Genomic DNA, 16,610 nt, shown 5'->3' with positions numbered 1-16,610 from the left:
AGGTTAGGTTAGGTTAGGTTAGGTTAGGTTAGGTTAGGTTAGGTTAGGTTAGGTTAGGTTAGGTTAGGCATTTATTCATTATATTTTGACAAAATGGAATTGTTGCAAACATTTTAACCAATGCAATATTGCTGCCTACACTTTGTGACACAATCCTTGGTTTAATTTGACATGGATCACAAATACTTTCAAAAAGCCTAAAAACATCAGAGGRACAAACAAAAACTGTCTTGTACACCAGCTGAGGATTGTCCATAGAGCCTTGTGAAGCCATTCATGGAGCACACGCATTAGACAAGCATAGATGTCTGTTCTTAGACCAATTAATGTGGGTACATTCAGCAAAGACGAACCAAACTGTAAAGTAGTATGAAAGTCAGCAGCGTGTCAGYGTTTGAGCTCAGTCCAATTTGCACTTGCAAATGTGGAAACTATCAATTTGCCTTCAAGAACCCAGAAACCTAATTGTCACCAAATGAGATCCACAAGTGGAAGCAGAGATATGCTCACAAATCACAAAGGGTCCCACTCTGAGTCAAGCCCCTGCAGGGGGGAGGATGAGGGGCACCTTTATAGTTGTCATTGAGAGAACGAGATAGCTAGACCTTTTGACTTYAGGGGAATATCAACTTTCAAACCTGTTGCCAGTTTCAGAAATWKCTTCCTGTAGCAGTTTTACAAAGAAATCCTGCTGGCTGAAAGGCACAGCTTGTATGTTGAATGACTTTGGAGGCACCAATCCTCAGTACTTGAGAGATGTAGATATTTTTCTTGCACTGTTGGGACCATTAAAAACATGTTTTCTTGAACTGTGAGAGCAATTCTGGGACAAAAATAGKGGGAAAAGACAATAAAAGCAAGGCTGAGTGAAAAGCTGTGACCTACGTCTGACTAAGGGATCCAGACAATAAAGAACTGACCGAACKGGGCAGCCTCGGGTGCCTGACTGGCTGAGCTGTCTCAAGCTTGAAAAAAAGCATTTCTACAAGTGCTGAAAACAGAAAAGTGGTGTTAAAAATGTGGGGGATGTCGGAATTTCTGCAAAAAACAGAATATCCCAGAATATCTCATGAATCACTGAACAGATTTTAATGAAAAGCCCAGAAAATAATCCCTAGATGTCCAAATAATTAACTGTCCACCAAATTTAAGCTGTCCACCACAGTAAATCAACCTTAGCCAACACCAAAAATCCCACATGGCAGACAGGTGTGGGCCAGACCTGATCTCATGTTGGCACTGCTGGCATGACAAATGCTTTTTCAACTGGATGTGGGCCAGGTCTGGCAGTGATGGCACTGTTTGTATGATGGCGGGTCATGACTGCCCCTGTTGTAGATTGGTTTACGTGGGCCAAATCTCTTGATTCTACAACTGGTCTGGTTAAGGTTTGGTTTATGTGGGTCAAACCTGTCAATGCTACAACTGGTCTGGTTAATGTTTGGTTTGTGTGGGCCAAATCTGTCAGTGCTACAACTGGCCTGGTTGTGTTTTGGTTTATGTAGGCCAAATCTGCTGATGCTACAACTGGCCCAGTTGTGGTTTGGTTTATGTGGTGCTGGCCCATGCATGGGCCACTTTTGGCTATACATCTGAGCCACCAAAGGGCTGTCATTATTTGCGGTATCTGAGGAGAGTGTTGTGTTAAGTGCATTGCGCGTGGGCCAGAACTAGGCCAGGCATTTTTTTGCCATGTTGGAATGGTTATACTCAGCCACATTTATAAATATTGTTCTTAAGTTTGATGTTGCAGTACAGGGATGGACAATCCTGGTCCTCGAGGGTCAGTCTTCTACATGTTTTACTTGTTTCCTTGCTCCAACACACCTGTTTCAGTGAYTGAATTCCCTTCTCAAGTTCTACAGAARMCTACYAATCACCCACTCATTCAAATCAGGTGTGTTAGAGCAGAGTAATCTCTAAAACATGCAGGAAAGTGGTCCTTAAGGACCAGGATTGCCCATCCTTGTAAAGTTATCCTCAACTATGCGAACTAACCGATGACGCAAGATCTTGTAATATTACATTAGATTGTGCAGAAAATTATTTATAAGGTTTGATCCAACTCTGTTCTGTATCAGCACAAGATGGTTTTAGTTTTAAACTTGACAAGATGTGTTTATTCCTTCAAAGACTGTTAGGYATTTACCGTCTCTTTATATTTAGGACTTTTTGTTAATTATTTTTACYCAACGTATAAACACGGTCTCTCACTTACTGATATTTTGTGATTATTTAGCAAAAACGGGTTCCATCTCTGTAAAAGACCCACAGAGTTTTTTGAAGTCAGTGCAGATTTTTTCMAGCTTCATGTTGTATTCTGGAAATGACTCGTATTCTACAAACAGGAAGCAGATCTGAGGAGTTGGTGATGGTGAAATAAGTTAGGTATGAGTCATGTAAGTCATATTGGTCAGATTTAGGCAGACCAAGGTTTTAGTTTGGTTCAGRGCGTGCTCTCTTTAAAAAGTTAACACTGCACATTAAATAGTATAGCCAAAGGAYAACAAAAGACTKATTTTGGGAAACTGCTGCTCCTAAATTCAGTTTARTATCGTTGCAGGCTTTTTATGTAAACCATTAACGTTCACATTAGCAATCAAACGTCTCTGTACAGCTCATTGGAAAATAATGTTATCACTTTGTCTGCATTTCAGATGAGAGCAAGTTGTAACAAGTCGTCTCTATTTGCATGTTTCTCATTTTTGCTTCATTTTGTCGCCTCGCTGCCATTTGTTCCTCGGGTCCTGTGACTTCCTGTCGACAAGTCCATTCTGTCACAATCCCTGAGCACATTTCACCTCGGGCTCTCTCTCTCTCTCTCTCTCTCTCCCCCACCACGGTCTTCCTCTCTAATCAAATTACAGCCCGACAGTCTGGATCCTCTGCAGCCTAAACCCGAATTTTTAAAAAAGGAACTTGCAAAATCACTGCTCCCTGTGACTGTCGGTGCTGAGTGTTGAGCAGTGTGATGGTAACCTTCAGCAGTTTTGCCTCACAAATTCTATTAATCACTCCAGTAAGAAATCARTACAGTTCATTACAGTGTTTGTATCACAGTAATTTATCTATCTTTAAGTTTTTCGTTAAAAAAAATAACAAAACGACCACCTTCTCATGCTCAGATGTATTATGTATTTAATTCTAAGCTACTATTTGCAATTTGTTGCACTGCRAACGTTGTAGTGTAATTTATTGATGCATCAGCAGGTACCAGAGAATTTCTGTTACTACAGAAATGCAGCAATAAAGCTAAGAGTTGAATGACTTTAAAGCTTGCTGAAGGTGAGATGTGAAGGTGAAAATAAAACAGACCTAAAAAAACTACAAGTATCTAAAATCTAGCTGGAAGTTAAAAATGGGTAGCTTGATGATAAAAGTAGCAAAAACTCAGCTAATGTGAAGTCTACATAGATAAATAATGCAGAACAGTACCTTAAAGTTGCAAAAGGATAAAATAAAACAAAGCACTAGTTAAAATGTAAATCTAGCAAAACACTAGCTATAAGCTAAAAACACCAAGTTAAGACTATTAAAAGTCTATCTAAAAGATAAATGTATCAAATAGAAGTTGAAAAATCTAGCTAAAAATGTAGTTTAGGAAGAAAAACATATAATTAAATAAGTAAAATAATAGCCAAGTACTGTCAGGATCTGCGTTTTATGGTTGTTTTTGTTTGTCTTTTGGGATCATATTTTTTGTTAGTTTTTGTTCCTCAGCACTTGTCCCGCCCACTTACCTGTTCCCAGTCGGCACTGGTGCCACCTGTCTCCAATGTTCTCATCAGTGTTGCCGAGTTAGCAACATTGTCGCTAGATTTGGTGAGTTTCCAGACCCCTTTAACAACTTTTTTTTCTCCCCAAAAATGCAACTAGCAACAAATCGATCAATTTTTTTAGGTTAATTAGAGACTTTGGATAATGACACTTTCCTCAGTGAGCAGAGAGCGGTGCCCTGGGCCCCTCCCCGCCTTTTCAAAGCACAGACAAGCGGTCCGACTCGCTGAAAYCTCGCACAGCAACCCCAGCTGCAGTCAGAGCAGAGAGGAGACCCACTCCACTCCGCATCCACCGCTACAAAATGAGTCACGYGGACTTAAAAAGCGGGATATCATTTTTGCYGGAATGTTTTTCTTCACTGACACCGTCTCACAAAAATAATTCTCTGGACCCACAGCCTCCCTCACTTCTTCAGCTTGTCCACCATGTGTGCCTCTGTGACATCTAACAGTCTTAAAGTTTAATATTCTTACAAAATTGATTTATTTAATGAGGCATTGAAGTCATGAAATATATACATATACAGTATATATATATATTCATTTTCATTGCAGTTCTAACCTTATTTAGAGGGTTTTTACTCACTCTCTTTCTCTTTAACATTGATATACATCTTTCCTACAGCCTAGTTCACAATTATTTGCAAATGTCCAAATATGCAAATAGGTTTTAATTACTTTTCATGGCTTTTCCTACTGATGAGTGGATATCATAGTAGAGATACATCATCATAACTTTTTGTGAGGTTTTGTAAATTTTGTCCAGTAGTTTATGAGATATTTTGCTAACAAACACAAACAAAAACAATCACCCTCGTGTCACCTTCCATCGGTAGGCAATAATTTAACAGCCTCAATTAATTTTTTTCCTCCATTTATTTTTACACAGCATGCTTTGCCATTACAGCCAATATCTTCGGTCATATTTTACTAGTGAAAGTATRAAGTAAATTAATAAGATAAAGATGAAAAAGTGTGTGCTTAATTCCTACCCCAGCAATTTTCTTTATTAGCCTGGAGTCAGATGTGGATAAAGTGTATTTTATGAGGATAATTATGTGTCAAATATATTAAAAAAACTAATTCCCTGAAACGCTTCATCAGGATGAATTTTTCTTTGAAGAGAGCGTTTTTTGTTATTTTTTTACCCCCTCATCGTCTCCCTCAGGCTGCCTCARCCCTTTGTGTTTTGTGCTTCCTGYGTAGAAACAATCATCATTCTGAAATGATTCTTCGCTTAAACTCATTCTATTTAGTACATTGTCAATCAAAACATGCCTAATGTGCTATCGCGATGGACTGGGAGATGATTGTGCCTCTGAACAGGACATTAGTCGTGGAGAAAAAACCCTGTTGTAGACATTTGTGAGGAATGGTGGTACGTAAGAGATTTAAAAAAAACAGTGCTGCACATGGAGCACTGGTGCTTCTATGGATGGAGTGGGTGGGGGGCTGGGGGGGAATGAATCGACGGATCGAATTACTGATTTATTGCATTGAAAGGACTAAGCTGAAGTGATTTGGTCATTTGATTAAGAYTCCTGGATGCCTTCCTTTTGGAGGTTTTCTGGGCACACCCCACCACCGGTGAGAAGCCCCCGGGCAGACCCACAATTTGCTGGAGGTTTTGTGCGTCTTCTCTGGCCTGGAAACACATTGGAATCCCACAGGAACTGCACTTGCTGCCATTATCTGTAAAACTGAGTTTTAGCCTTTAGCTGCAGCATCCATCTTGAATCTTGTTTATTACAAAAGTTAATCAGTTGTATGGGAATTAACTACTTTGGTAATACAGTGCAGCATTTTATGCGTAGGAGAAGCATGTGCTAATACACCTGTTCAATTTTTTTTTTCCAAAAGCAGTGGGCCTCTGAATTGGTTTTGTAAATGTGCTGCCCAGATTGACTTTTTGTATCCAAGCGGTGTTTGAAACCTCAAGTAATGGTTGGCTCACTGTGCAATTCTGAAATGTGTTGTATAAATAGGTTTTGTTGTGTTGCGTGATGAGACCGTGTCTGACGCTGATGAAAAGCTCGGTTCAAATAGATGAGACTCCGCTGCAAAAGGCTTTTTTTGTCTCCAGCTCCTCGTGTGTCTAACTGTATTACCAGCAGTCTTTTGTCCAGTAAACAAGTCCTTGTATCTGAAGGCTACGCAGTATATCACATGCAGAAACACCTCAAACACTTTTTTTCTCCCTTTATCACATTTCATTTCCAGCTTGGGTTTTAAGAATTTATAATAACACATCAGTTTTAATTTTTTGATGAAGGTACTTTTCGGTCTTTTTTTTCTTTTTTTATGAAAGCTTTGCAAAAAAGAGCCTGTTTCAGTACTGCTGCTCTGGTAAATTGTAGATTTGGAAACATCTGATCCTTGAGAGTTGGCAGCTGAACAACTCATTTTTGCCACAGAAAACTTGGATTATTTATTTATTTATTTATTTATTTATTTTTTTTATTTATTTATTTATTTATTTATTTATTTATTTATTTATTTGTTGCTGTCTAGTTGTTTATTTGGCAAGATTTATGCCAGGCATTTAAAYGCAATGTTTTTGAGCAGCTACCTCTAAAAAGCATTTTAACATAAGCAAATTGGATTTGTCATCATAATAAAAGCTAAGGGGAAAAAATATCATCTGCAAAACATTTGTTTTGGAAAGATGTCAGTGTCAGTGATGTATGAGATGTATGAGATATCATCACAGTAAAACACTAAGATTTGTTTGACTTTAAAAAATAATATTAAATTTGGTCCTGGACTGAATGTTTATTTTTATAGCGTCACAGTGTGACTTTACAAACTAAAACCTGATTTTTGTAGTATAGCTGAGAAAATAAAAGACCAAAGTTTAGTCCATTTGTGTTTGACTATTATAGTGTGGTCAAGGAAACAGGGGCTCCAGCTAAAACTGTTTCATCCTAAACATAAATCCACAGTTTTCAAAAATCTTGGAGAAGTTATTTGTAATCAGATTGGATCAATTTATTGATAAAAATAAGATTTTAAACAGTCAATATGGATTTAGAGCCAATAACTCTACTTCAGTGGCTCTCATGGAACTGTTAGATCAAATAACAAATGCCACTGACCAAAAATAAAATTGCGCCAGTGTTTATGTTGATTTAAAGAAAGCATTTGACACGACTGACCACAGCACTTTGAAAAACAAAATAATTATGGGATTAGGGGACCAGCATTACAATGGATATCTAGTTATTTGGAAAATAGGAAACTGTACAAGTACATGATGTAAGATCTGAACTCTGTGGAATAACGTGTGGAGTTCCTCAGGGTTCTGTACTTGGACCAAAATTGTTTATCTTGTATGTAAATGACTTGGTCAATGTGTCAGGGCTCTTTAAATGTGTTGTTTGTTGACGATACAACTTTTTCTGGGTAAAGACATAGAACTGATGTTAGAAAAAATGCAAGCAGAATTTGTGAAAATACAAGATTGGTTTAAACTAAACAAATTATCATTAAACTTGGATAAAACTAATTAGATTATATTTCCAAAGAGACAAAGAACTGTTAACATTACAGTTAGAGTTGATGGTGTAGAGATAAATAGAGTTAGTGAGGTAAAGTTTTGGGGTGTTATTATTGATGAGAAACTGATGTGGAAACCTCATATAAATTACTTAAAAATAAAACTAGCTAAATCTATTGCATTGCTTTACAAAGTAAGGGACTTTTTTTTAATGATAAAGCTCTGTACATGTTATATAACACATTGATTGTTCCACACTTGGTCTATTGTATTGAAGTATGGGTAAAGCATGTAAGACTATTACAAATCCTGTTTCATTTTTTTTCTTTTTTGCAAAAAAGAGCTGTAAGAATTACCACTCAAAAACATTACCATTATCCAATATATTATTCTGTAAACTGAAATTATTGAAATTCTGTGATCTGGTTGAATATAATATTCTGTTAGTAATGTATAAAGCACACCAAAACACATTACCTTTAAACATCCAGAAAAACTTTGTAAAAAAGAGAGAGCTGTTGTAATCTTAAGGGGACACAGATGTTCATGAAACCCTAAATTTGGAACTAGTTTGAAAGTACGGTGCAGCTCAATCCAAGGAGTCAGATTGTGGAATGATCTGGAAGATGATATTAAAAGTGCCAAATCACTGGCTAGATTGTTAAAAAATATGAAACAATATAATCTGTATCCATAGAATTTGTTGTTCTAGAAAGATTAGATGTTTTTGTTTTGTTTTTTTAACTGAAGAAAATTATTGTTTGAATTTATACTTGAGGAAAAAGGGGCAGATTTAATAAGATTTTTTCTTCTCTCTGCCACCGTTCATTTCTTTTTGTTTGTATTTTCTTTTTTATTGTACATATAATTACTTTTGTTTTTTTAAGAAATGAATAAAGTTTGAAATAAAATAAATAAATGTAGTGCATTTTAAAAAGTGACAGACTAAGAGAGAATAATCTTGGATGTAAAACAGGTTCTGTATTCTCATAATGTTGTTACTCTCCTCAGTTTAATCTTGGTTGCCAGCATAGTAACCAGTAGTGCAGCGCAAGACCTCAAGAGTGCAATCATCTTTCTCTCCTGTCTAATTAAAGCCCATTTAGCTTAAGGATTAATGTTGGTTTGTAGAACAATGAGCCTGGTGTTGTTAACGATCCTTGCGGCTCACTCCTGATTATGCCTCCCTCTCCACCAGGTAGCCTGGCAGTGTCTGCATCTTTGGACTGTCTGCTGGCGGAGCAGGGCTGCATGCAGGAGCCGTCCTGCACGGGCATCTACCGACTCCTGGAGTACTGCGCGGCGGAGGAAGCCGTGTCGCCCCTCGGCTCGGATGCCCGCCTCGAGTGTCTGGAGGCCCAGAACGCGCTTCAGCATTATCGCCCCCTTCAAGTCTGCAAATGTCAGCGTGGCTCACGCAGGGAGGAACACTGCCTCAAGGTGTACTGGACTGTGAGATTTGCAGGTGGATAGAAATGTCAGCATGTGTGTGACTCTTCAACTGCTTGAAAGGGTAGTTCATATCTTCTGAAGTGGGGTTCTGTGGAAAGGTTTTAAAATAAAATCCTTCCAGTTGAAGATATATCTTTAAATTCCCTCAKTTTGGAGTGTAGTTTGTTTTAACGTGAACACACTGATGAACTGAAATGACCCACAGGGTGACGTGTTTGAGGCATTGTGGGTCATTTTAGACCCAAACGCAGCAGGAGGGTTAAGCTGTCAGCAGGCTRTACTTGTTTTGGCCAGAGGTGTAAATGAAATACATTTACTTCATTACACTAATTAAGTATTTTTTTAGGATCTGTAATTTTACCAAGTATTTTTTTAAATCATAACTTTTACTTTATTTTATTACATTCATAACATCAAAATGATGGCTAAAAAACAAATAAAAAAATCAAAATGATGATTTTAAATTTTTACTTTATAGTTTATAATAATGCTACAACTTTAAAAAATGACAAACTTATTGTGAAAAGAGTTGTTTATGCATTTTAAAAAGTGTTGAGTTTCTGTAACCAAGTTATGTCAACTGGTTTCACTAAACCTATGAGTAAAGTGGTATAAAGCAGTTTACTCAACTCATAATTTACTTTTACTTTCCCAGCTATTGTGAGCAATTTTGTAACTTTTACTGAGGTACTTTTCCTATCAGTAAAACTATTTTTTAGCAAAGTAATTTTCTATTAAAGTATATTTAGTTTTACTTTATTTTTTTCCCAAGTACTTAACACACCACTGGTTTTGGCCTCTCTTGATCCAGCCAATAATTTATCAGTTTCTCAGATTTAAACCTAGGGCTGTGTTTGAATTGTCCACTAAGTCATATTTAGCTGCAGCTACAGTTGGTGGTTGTGCAAAAACAGTACAATAATATATATTTTATTTTAGTGTTTTGGAAACAAACATTTTCCCACCCAAAATCAGTMAAATTGAATCAAAAAGCGATCAGTGACAGGTAAGATATTAATTGTCCTTAACTCCTCCGCAGAACCCCATTTCACAACACTTGAACAACCACTTGCTCATGGACCTGATTGTCCTCCTCTTTTTTTAGCATATGATGAGTATGAGGTGTCCCCATATGAGGAACTGAAGTTAAATCTGGTGAGGAACATCGAGATGTCTCGTATGGCCTCCATCATGTCAGGTAGAGTATTTCTCTTTAGACACAAAATAAAAACAGAGCTTGTGCTCCCCCCCACCCTCCTGATATACAGCACTATACTCTGTCTTACTCCTGAATCCTCCTCAGCTTCCTCTCTTTCTTTGGATGGCCAAAACCAGTGTCTGAAGGCAGCCCAGGACTGCGGCCTGTATGAGAAATGCGGCTCTCTGCGATCCGAGTACGTCGTGGCGTGCACCAAGCGGGCGACCGCCACCGACAACAGCTGCAACCGCCAGAARTGCCACAAAGCCCTGCGGCGCTTCTTGGAGCGCGTACCAGAGGAGTACAGCTTCGCCCTGCTCTTCTGTCCCTGCTCTGACACGCTGTGCGGAGAGCGGCGGAGGAAAACCATCGTGCCGTCGTGTTCCTACGAGGAGAACGCGAGAGGGGAGGACAGAGCGGGGAAGCCCAACTGCCTCAGCCTGCAGAACTACTGCTCCAGAGACGAGCTGTGTAGGTAAGAAGCACCTTTAAAGGAGACCAATTATGGGTCCTAGAAATTTTTATGGTATGTCTGTGGGCTATCCAGACCATGTTCATTCAATTTAAYRCACAAAATAATTCTCAGWTAATAAAATTTCCGTTCAGAAGAGCTCTTTATGTTAATGAGCTCTGTTKGTAAYGCCCTCMAAAAATCTGTTGACATTWACTCCGCCCTCCAARGCCAGYRTTTACGTTAGCATGGCTAATAATAGCAGAAGCTCTGTTGTACAACCATATGACAGACCCAGAGGCAGAGTCGTGGTCGCAGCTTCTTCTTTTTTYCTCYCCCTCSTCTGCTCTGCGCTCACTCTGCATGCTGTTACCAGAGCAGGGAGCAGCAGCGGTCAAAATACCTCAGAAACTCGAACAAATAGGCTTTAACAAGGCTTTAATAAGCTAAACAATAGAGCTACATGAGAAAACGTGTTCATAAGGAACGAYGGCTTTTTATACTGAGGAGGAGGAGTCTCACCCGGGGGTTGCTAGGTAAGGGGCTGAACGCAGGTTCCTGTGGGTTGTCGTATGGCTTGTGACAACACAAAATGACTGAAGTATAAAACTTGTCATTAATATACATTAAAAATACATTTGCTTGCAGTAAATATGCCCCTGGGTGCATTTTTCTGGTCCTAGCACTGTTTTTTAAGAAGTACATACCCAAAGTTGAGTTAAAAAAAAATTAAAAAGTGAATTTTGCATAATATGTCCTCTTTAAGATTTAAAAKAAACACCAAGATGCCACAAAATACACAAACTACAAAACAGGACTCAGATAGGACATAAACATGGCTCATGGACTCAATTTGCCCAGCTGAGATAAACTCTCCCCCAAACTCTAAAAGCAGCTTGACTTCCTTTCTAGGAAAGAAAATGACCAAATCTCATGACTCATTGTATTGATTCATGCCTGCCAGTTATTTTCCTGATTAAAATACAGCACAACACAAAGAGGGGGGAAAAAGAGCCAACATCYTGTTCTATTTCTAGAACTCCAAATTATAGATTTAATCAGTTTTTATTGTCTGAGGCTGATTAATATAAGAGAAACATGAGCAGTGACAGATGAAAAGCTGCTATGTTGTGTGAAAATTTCTTCAGCAAATCAATGAAGGTCTRGCATTGTTTTTGAAGGAATAAATATTGGTCTGATTATAACAAATTATACAGCAAATGCCTCGTTTAAACTCTGTAAAGCACAAAACTTGCTTGCATGAGCTAAAATTGAATTTGTGTGTAAATGGTAAAACAACTGAAATGGTATTGCTGCTGCATAATAACAGATGTAAAGCAAAAAAAAAAAAACATCTTTTTTTCTTATGGCAGCCATCTGTTTCTAATAAACAACATGAAATGTTCCTCACAGACATGTCTTCAGATGGAGATAATGGTTCTGAGTTGTTTTTTTGCTAATTATTATGAAAATGTTTAAGTGACAGAAATAGAAATGCTTAATATATTTTATGTATAACACTCAGTAGCTTTGAGCTTTTTTTTCCAAATTTTAATGGCCAGAATAAAAACGTCAACTCAGGGAATTTTGAGACTCATTAAACTTAATCTGCAATAAAGCACAACTTTTACTTTACTATGATTAATATCCTCATTGGAAAATAAAAAGACGGCATTATAAATAATACCTCGGTGGAGTCTGAAGCTGTTGACATCCATTTTAATCATTCTAGTAGCAGGTGGGCTCTTCAGTCGACGTGCCAAGCTCATTAACAATCTCCAAATGGCAGCAGGTTGCTTTTTGATAATAATAGTCAGAGCACATGAAGCTGGACATTTGTATCTACAAATGTCAACTACTTGTAAAAATTACACAAATTAGCTGTTTTTCTCAAACCTGAAGAGGATTTTTATGGTTTTATTATTACTTAAACTACTGTATAGTTAAAAAAAATAACATAGACATTTATTGACTCTGTTTTTATTGCAGACAACTGGCTGAAAATTAAAGTTTACCAAACAAGAATTTCTGAATGTGTTTTTTTCAATAACATGCAGTCTTCCTTCTAGTTTATTTTGCTTTTACTGATTTGATTTAGCACATCTTTGAGCCTCTACAATGAAAATTCTAAAGCGCTTTAGAATGCACAGATTTTTCTTTGTGCTCAGATGAAAAAGCAGCTTCCTCCTCTGTGCATATTTTGTGTTTTTGTGTGTGTTTCAGATCTCGGTTTGCAGATTTTCAACACAACTGCCAGCCCTCCTCTGTTTCTGCCTCTGGCTGTGTGCGTGAGAGCAGAGCCATGTGCCTGAAGGCTTACACTGGACTTATAGGTGAGATGGAGGAAAACAAATTAAATCGGAGCAAAGAGCTGGGGAAAAAATGGTTGTAATTTTAAAAAATGACAGACAKCCACTCACAGACCTAATTGGTGCTGTCTAACTTTAATAGCTGACCTATGATTTTTATTTTATTGCACTAAATATCCACAAACAGTGCGTCGCCTATAAGGATCAGGCTCACTTGGTTCAAAAATGTAAGTTGTAGTGCTCTGTGAAATGGTACAGATAATATTACTGTATGCTGAAAATGTTTTGTTGTTGTGTTATTATTCATAAGTAGATTTTTTTCAATCCTTTCAAACTTGTTTACTGTTAAATCTGTTTATTTGTCTTCTAATGCTACATTTAGCTTTTACCTAATGTTCTGCTATTTTAGCTGTTATTTCTAGCTTTTAGCTACTTTTAGGTTTTAGTTAGACTTTTAAATTTCAGCTCGTCTTTTGTTACTTTACTGTAGCCATATGTTATTTAAACTTTAGGTAGCATGTTGCTACTTTTAGCTAGTCTTTAATAGTTTTTTTCTAGCCTTTTGATACTTTTTGGCTGCTCGCTAACTTTATGAGACTTTTAGATAGCATTTTTTAGTACTTTTAGCCTTTATTTAGCCATCTGGTAGTTTAGCCTTTAGCTAGTATTTTGCTACCTTTACCTTGCATTTTGCTACCTTTTGCTGCTTTAAGTTACTAGCCAACCTTTTGCTGATTTTAGCTGGTTTTCAGATTTTTTTCAGCTTTAACAACTCAGTTTCAACTTCAGCCAATTTCAACAGTCGTTTTGTGCCCAGCATCTACACTGCATTGTTTTGTTCTGTTTTTGTTTTTCATTTTAGAGAAAATGCTAAATTTCTATTTTCCTTGTTCCCCTGCACTCAAAAAGCAATTTTGTGGACCTGCAATTATAAATACTGAGAGCTTGAAAACTGCTGACACTGAGCCACAGACCGCCTAATATTGTTTTATTTTATTGTTTCCTACCTTCCATAAAGGTGCGAGGTGAAAATTTCAACTCTAAAGTGAGCAGGAATATGATTATGAAAGTTCTCGAACTTTGTCTTTCAGGAACCATCATGACTCCAAACTATGTGAGTAACAGCAGCACTGAGGTGTCCCAGTGGTGCACGTGTGAAGGCAGCGGGAACGATTGGCAGGGCTGTCAGCGCATCCTGCATATGTTCAGCAGCAATGCGTGTCTGCGTAAGTAAAACGACACAAAGCTGAGGAACAGCATGTAACCAGGGCAGCTTGTTCGTGATGATGATGCTCTCCTACTTGGATAAAAACTCAAAAAGTGCTAATCATAATCCACAGATTTATTATCAAATATCCTGGTCATTTCTTGAAATCATTCTGGCTTTCATGATAAAAAAGCTACACAGGCATGCAGACACAAAAAGTTTTTTTTTTATCCATGTTTAAGGTGTTTTACAAGTATGGCTCATATATCATCATTAAAGCAATATTTCATATAATTTTAAGTGGAGTTCAGTGGAAAGATTGCAAACAATTAGTATCTTACCTTTTGTACAGTAGCTTTTTCAGCAAAGTCAGTTCATTCACTAAAACATGCACTTTATGTTGCTTGGTTAAATAAAAGTTAAATAAATAAATAGWTCTGGTTTAAAAAATCTAATGTGTCAGAAGTGAGGCCAAGATTAAAGTTGTTTTCTGCCATCTTAAATCAMTTCCAGTTTCAAAAACTGAATCYGCAACAKGTRAKATATTAATTGTTCATGGCCTTTCAACAGAACCCCACTTCAAAAGATCTGAACTATTGCTTGCATTTATAGGCTCTTGTTAAAGTTTTGAGTAAAAACGTGAACGATAAACATACAGATTCATATTAATGNACTTCAAAAGATCTGAACTATTGCTTGCATTTATAGGCTCTTGTTAAAGTTTTGAGTAAAAACGTGAACGATAAACATACAGATTCATATTAATGCTTCATACAAGTAACCTGTAGCTAATGATCCCTCCTCTGTCAGCATAATAGCAAAGGAAATGTTATCTTCTATTTGTCAAACGGGAGCATTATCTAAATTAATGTTGAGATGTTGATCTAACTGAGCGTTTTATAACCAGCTTTAATACAGAATTGAAATGAGGTGGGCYATAATTGATTATTTAGAGGGCGAATCACTGAACCATAATGTTTTCTTATAAATAAATGAATAGCTGGAAACGTACTCCCTGGTGTTTGGCCGCCTGCCAAATGGGAATGTGATTTCGAAAGTCTGCAGAGTCAATGAATCCTCTCACCAAATCTGATAAACTCAACGTGGCTTCTTGTTGTGTCTCTGCCAGACCAAAAAGAGCCGAGGAACGTCACATGGCTCTGCTCAATACTTACTGCTTAAGTATAGAAGTAGCTAATTTACTGCGAGTGTATTCATTGTTCAGCCTGAGCTGGGGGACACTGAATTAACAAGAGGCACTAAAACAGGTTGTTTTAATTGGAAATAAGAGTCCAAATTGAGTGTGGCCTCATTAACAATCAAGCTGCATGAGTTATTTTTTTTCTACACTCTACACTGTTTTTTTTTTTACCCAACATTGTCCTCCAGAAATAATGTTGAGGCTGAGATTAGTTGTGATTGCACACCAATGCAAACAGAAGATAAAGAAGCACAATGGGAGCAGAGCCGGACTGTTTCAGTCTGCCAAAGCACACAGGGTTTCTGGGAATAAGGGAGAGGACTGGGAGATACGGTGGAGATTATAGGAGCCGACGCATAAACTAAAAGTTGTTGGTTTAAACCCAGGAAGATGACTAGAGTTTGTGTACAAAACTGTATGAAATAATCCAAAACATACAGACTTAATGTTCACAACTTGGTTGCTTTGTTTTATGTCAGTGAAATCATATATGAACAGTAATTTTGTGCGGCTGACTCATCGGCAGTGGAGGTCATTATGTTTGTCATAAAACAGCCCATTCATACGTGACTCATTACTCTTAGTTTTACTTCACCAGTTTAATATTTCTTTGCCCATCTCCTAAATGACAATAAATCTCTACAAGACAAGAAGCTGATTTTATGATGTCTGAATTTAAGGTAAAAGAGTGAAAAGTTCTCACTGCAAAGTAAACAATCAAACAAGAAAAATGTAAACCTAAACTATGCCAAATGGTGCAGCTTGAAAGGGTTTTACTCGTTTTCCAGATATATGCAATGCATTTTTGAAATACAGGTATGCATTCATTGTAAACAAAGCATTTGTTTGAATCAAAGCATGAGTCACATGACTGATCTGCATCAAGTCAACCATGGTCTATATAGGTAAACAAATATGAACAATATGTTTATCATTTGACTTCTTTTTAGCGACTCAAGATGTGGTTGTAGGTAAATAAACATTTTTTATTTAAACCTGTTTTTTGGCTAGTCTTTATGACTTTGCAATGAGTATCTTTAAAATAAATAATAAATGTGCAAATAAACCTAATTTGCACATGTAGCGGTGACTTGGTGTGAGTTGTTAGTTAATTACTTAATGTGCAACAATGCTGGAGAGCTTCCTGGAGCTATTTTTTTATTTGTCCAAAATTATAAAAAATATAAAAGAAGGATTTAAAAGGATATGTCTCCCTTAATATTAGTTAAATTAACTTGCAACACTGATTCAACTTCCTGGAGATTGAAATTTGCTCAATAATAAATCACAATAAGAGTGTGGGGAGCAAGTGGAATGTCACTACTTATATTATGTTTTAATTTGTATCTATAATATTTAAATCAATTAATTTACTCAAATTAGACTGTAATATAGTTTTATATTTCAAATTGCTGTAGAAGTTTAGTATAATCCCAACTTTAAAAMTCTCTCTACAAACTGAGGTTGTTCCTAAATATGTACAACAGGTAACATATTGTTTGTTCATAACTCTTCCA

The 16,610-nt window shown here is 37.1% G+C and overlaps 1 protein-coding gene across 1 annotated transcript in view; it reads left to right on the top strand.

Moving 5' to 3' along the window:
* gfra3 (GDNF family receptor alpha 3) overlaps nt 1–16,610 on the top strand; it is a gene marked incomplete at its 5' end in the record, with an annotated part of 30,444 nt that overhangs the window by 5,211 nt on the left and 8,623 nt on the right. The window contains 5 exon segments of the mRNA XM_014020631.1: nt 8,474–8,740; nt 9,833–9,925; nt 10,031–10,400; nt 12,600–12,709; nt 13,777–13,911. Of these exon segments, the coding sequence (XP_013876085.1) occupies nt 8,474–8,740; nt 9,833–9,925; nt 10,031–10,400; nt 12,600–12,709; nt 13,777–13,911 (975 nt within the window).

The sequence above is a fragment of the Austrofundulus limnaeus genome, unplaced genomic scaffold (genome assembly GCF_001266775.1).
Source record: "Austrofundulus limnaeus strain Quisiro unplaced genomic scaffold, Austrofundulus_limnaeus-1.0 Scaffold261, whole genome shotgun sequence".
Lineage (NCBI taxonomy): Eukaryota > Metazoa > Chordata > Actinopteri > Cyprinodontiformes > Rivulidae > Austrofundulus > Austrofundulus limnaeus.
This window is presented reverse-complemented; position numbering and strand designations above follow the sequence as displayed.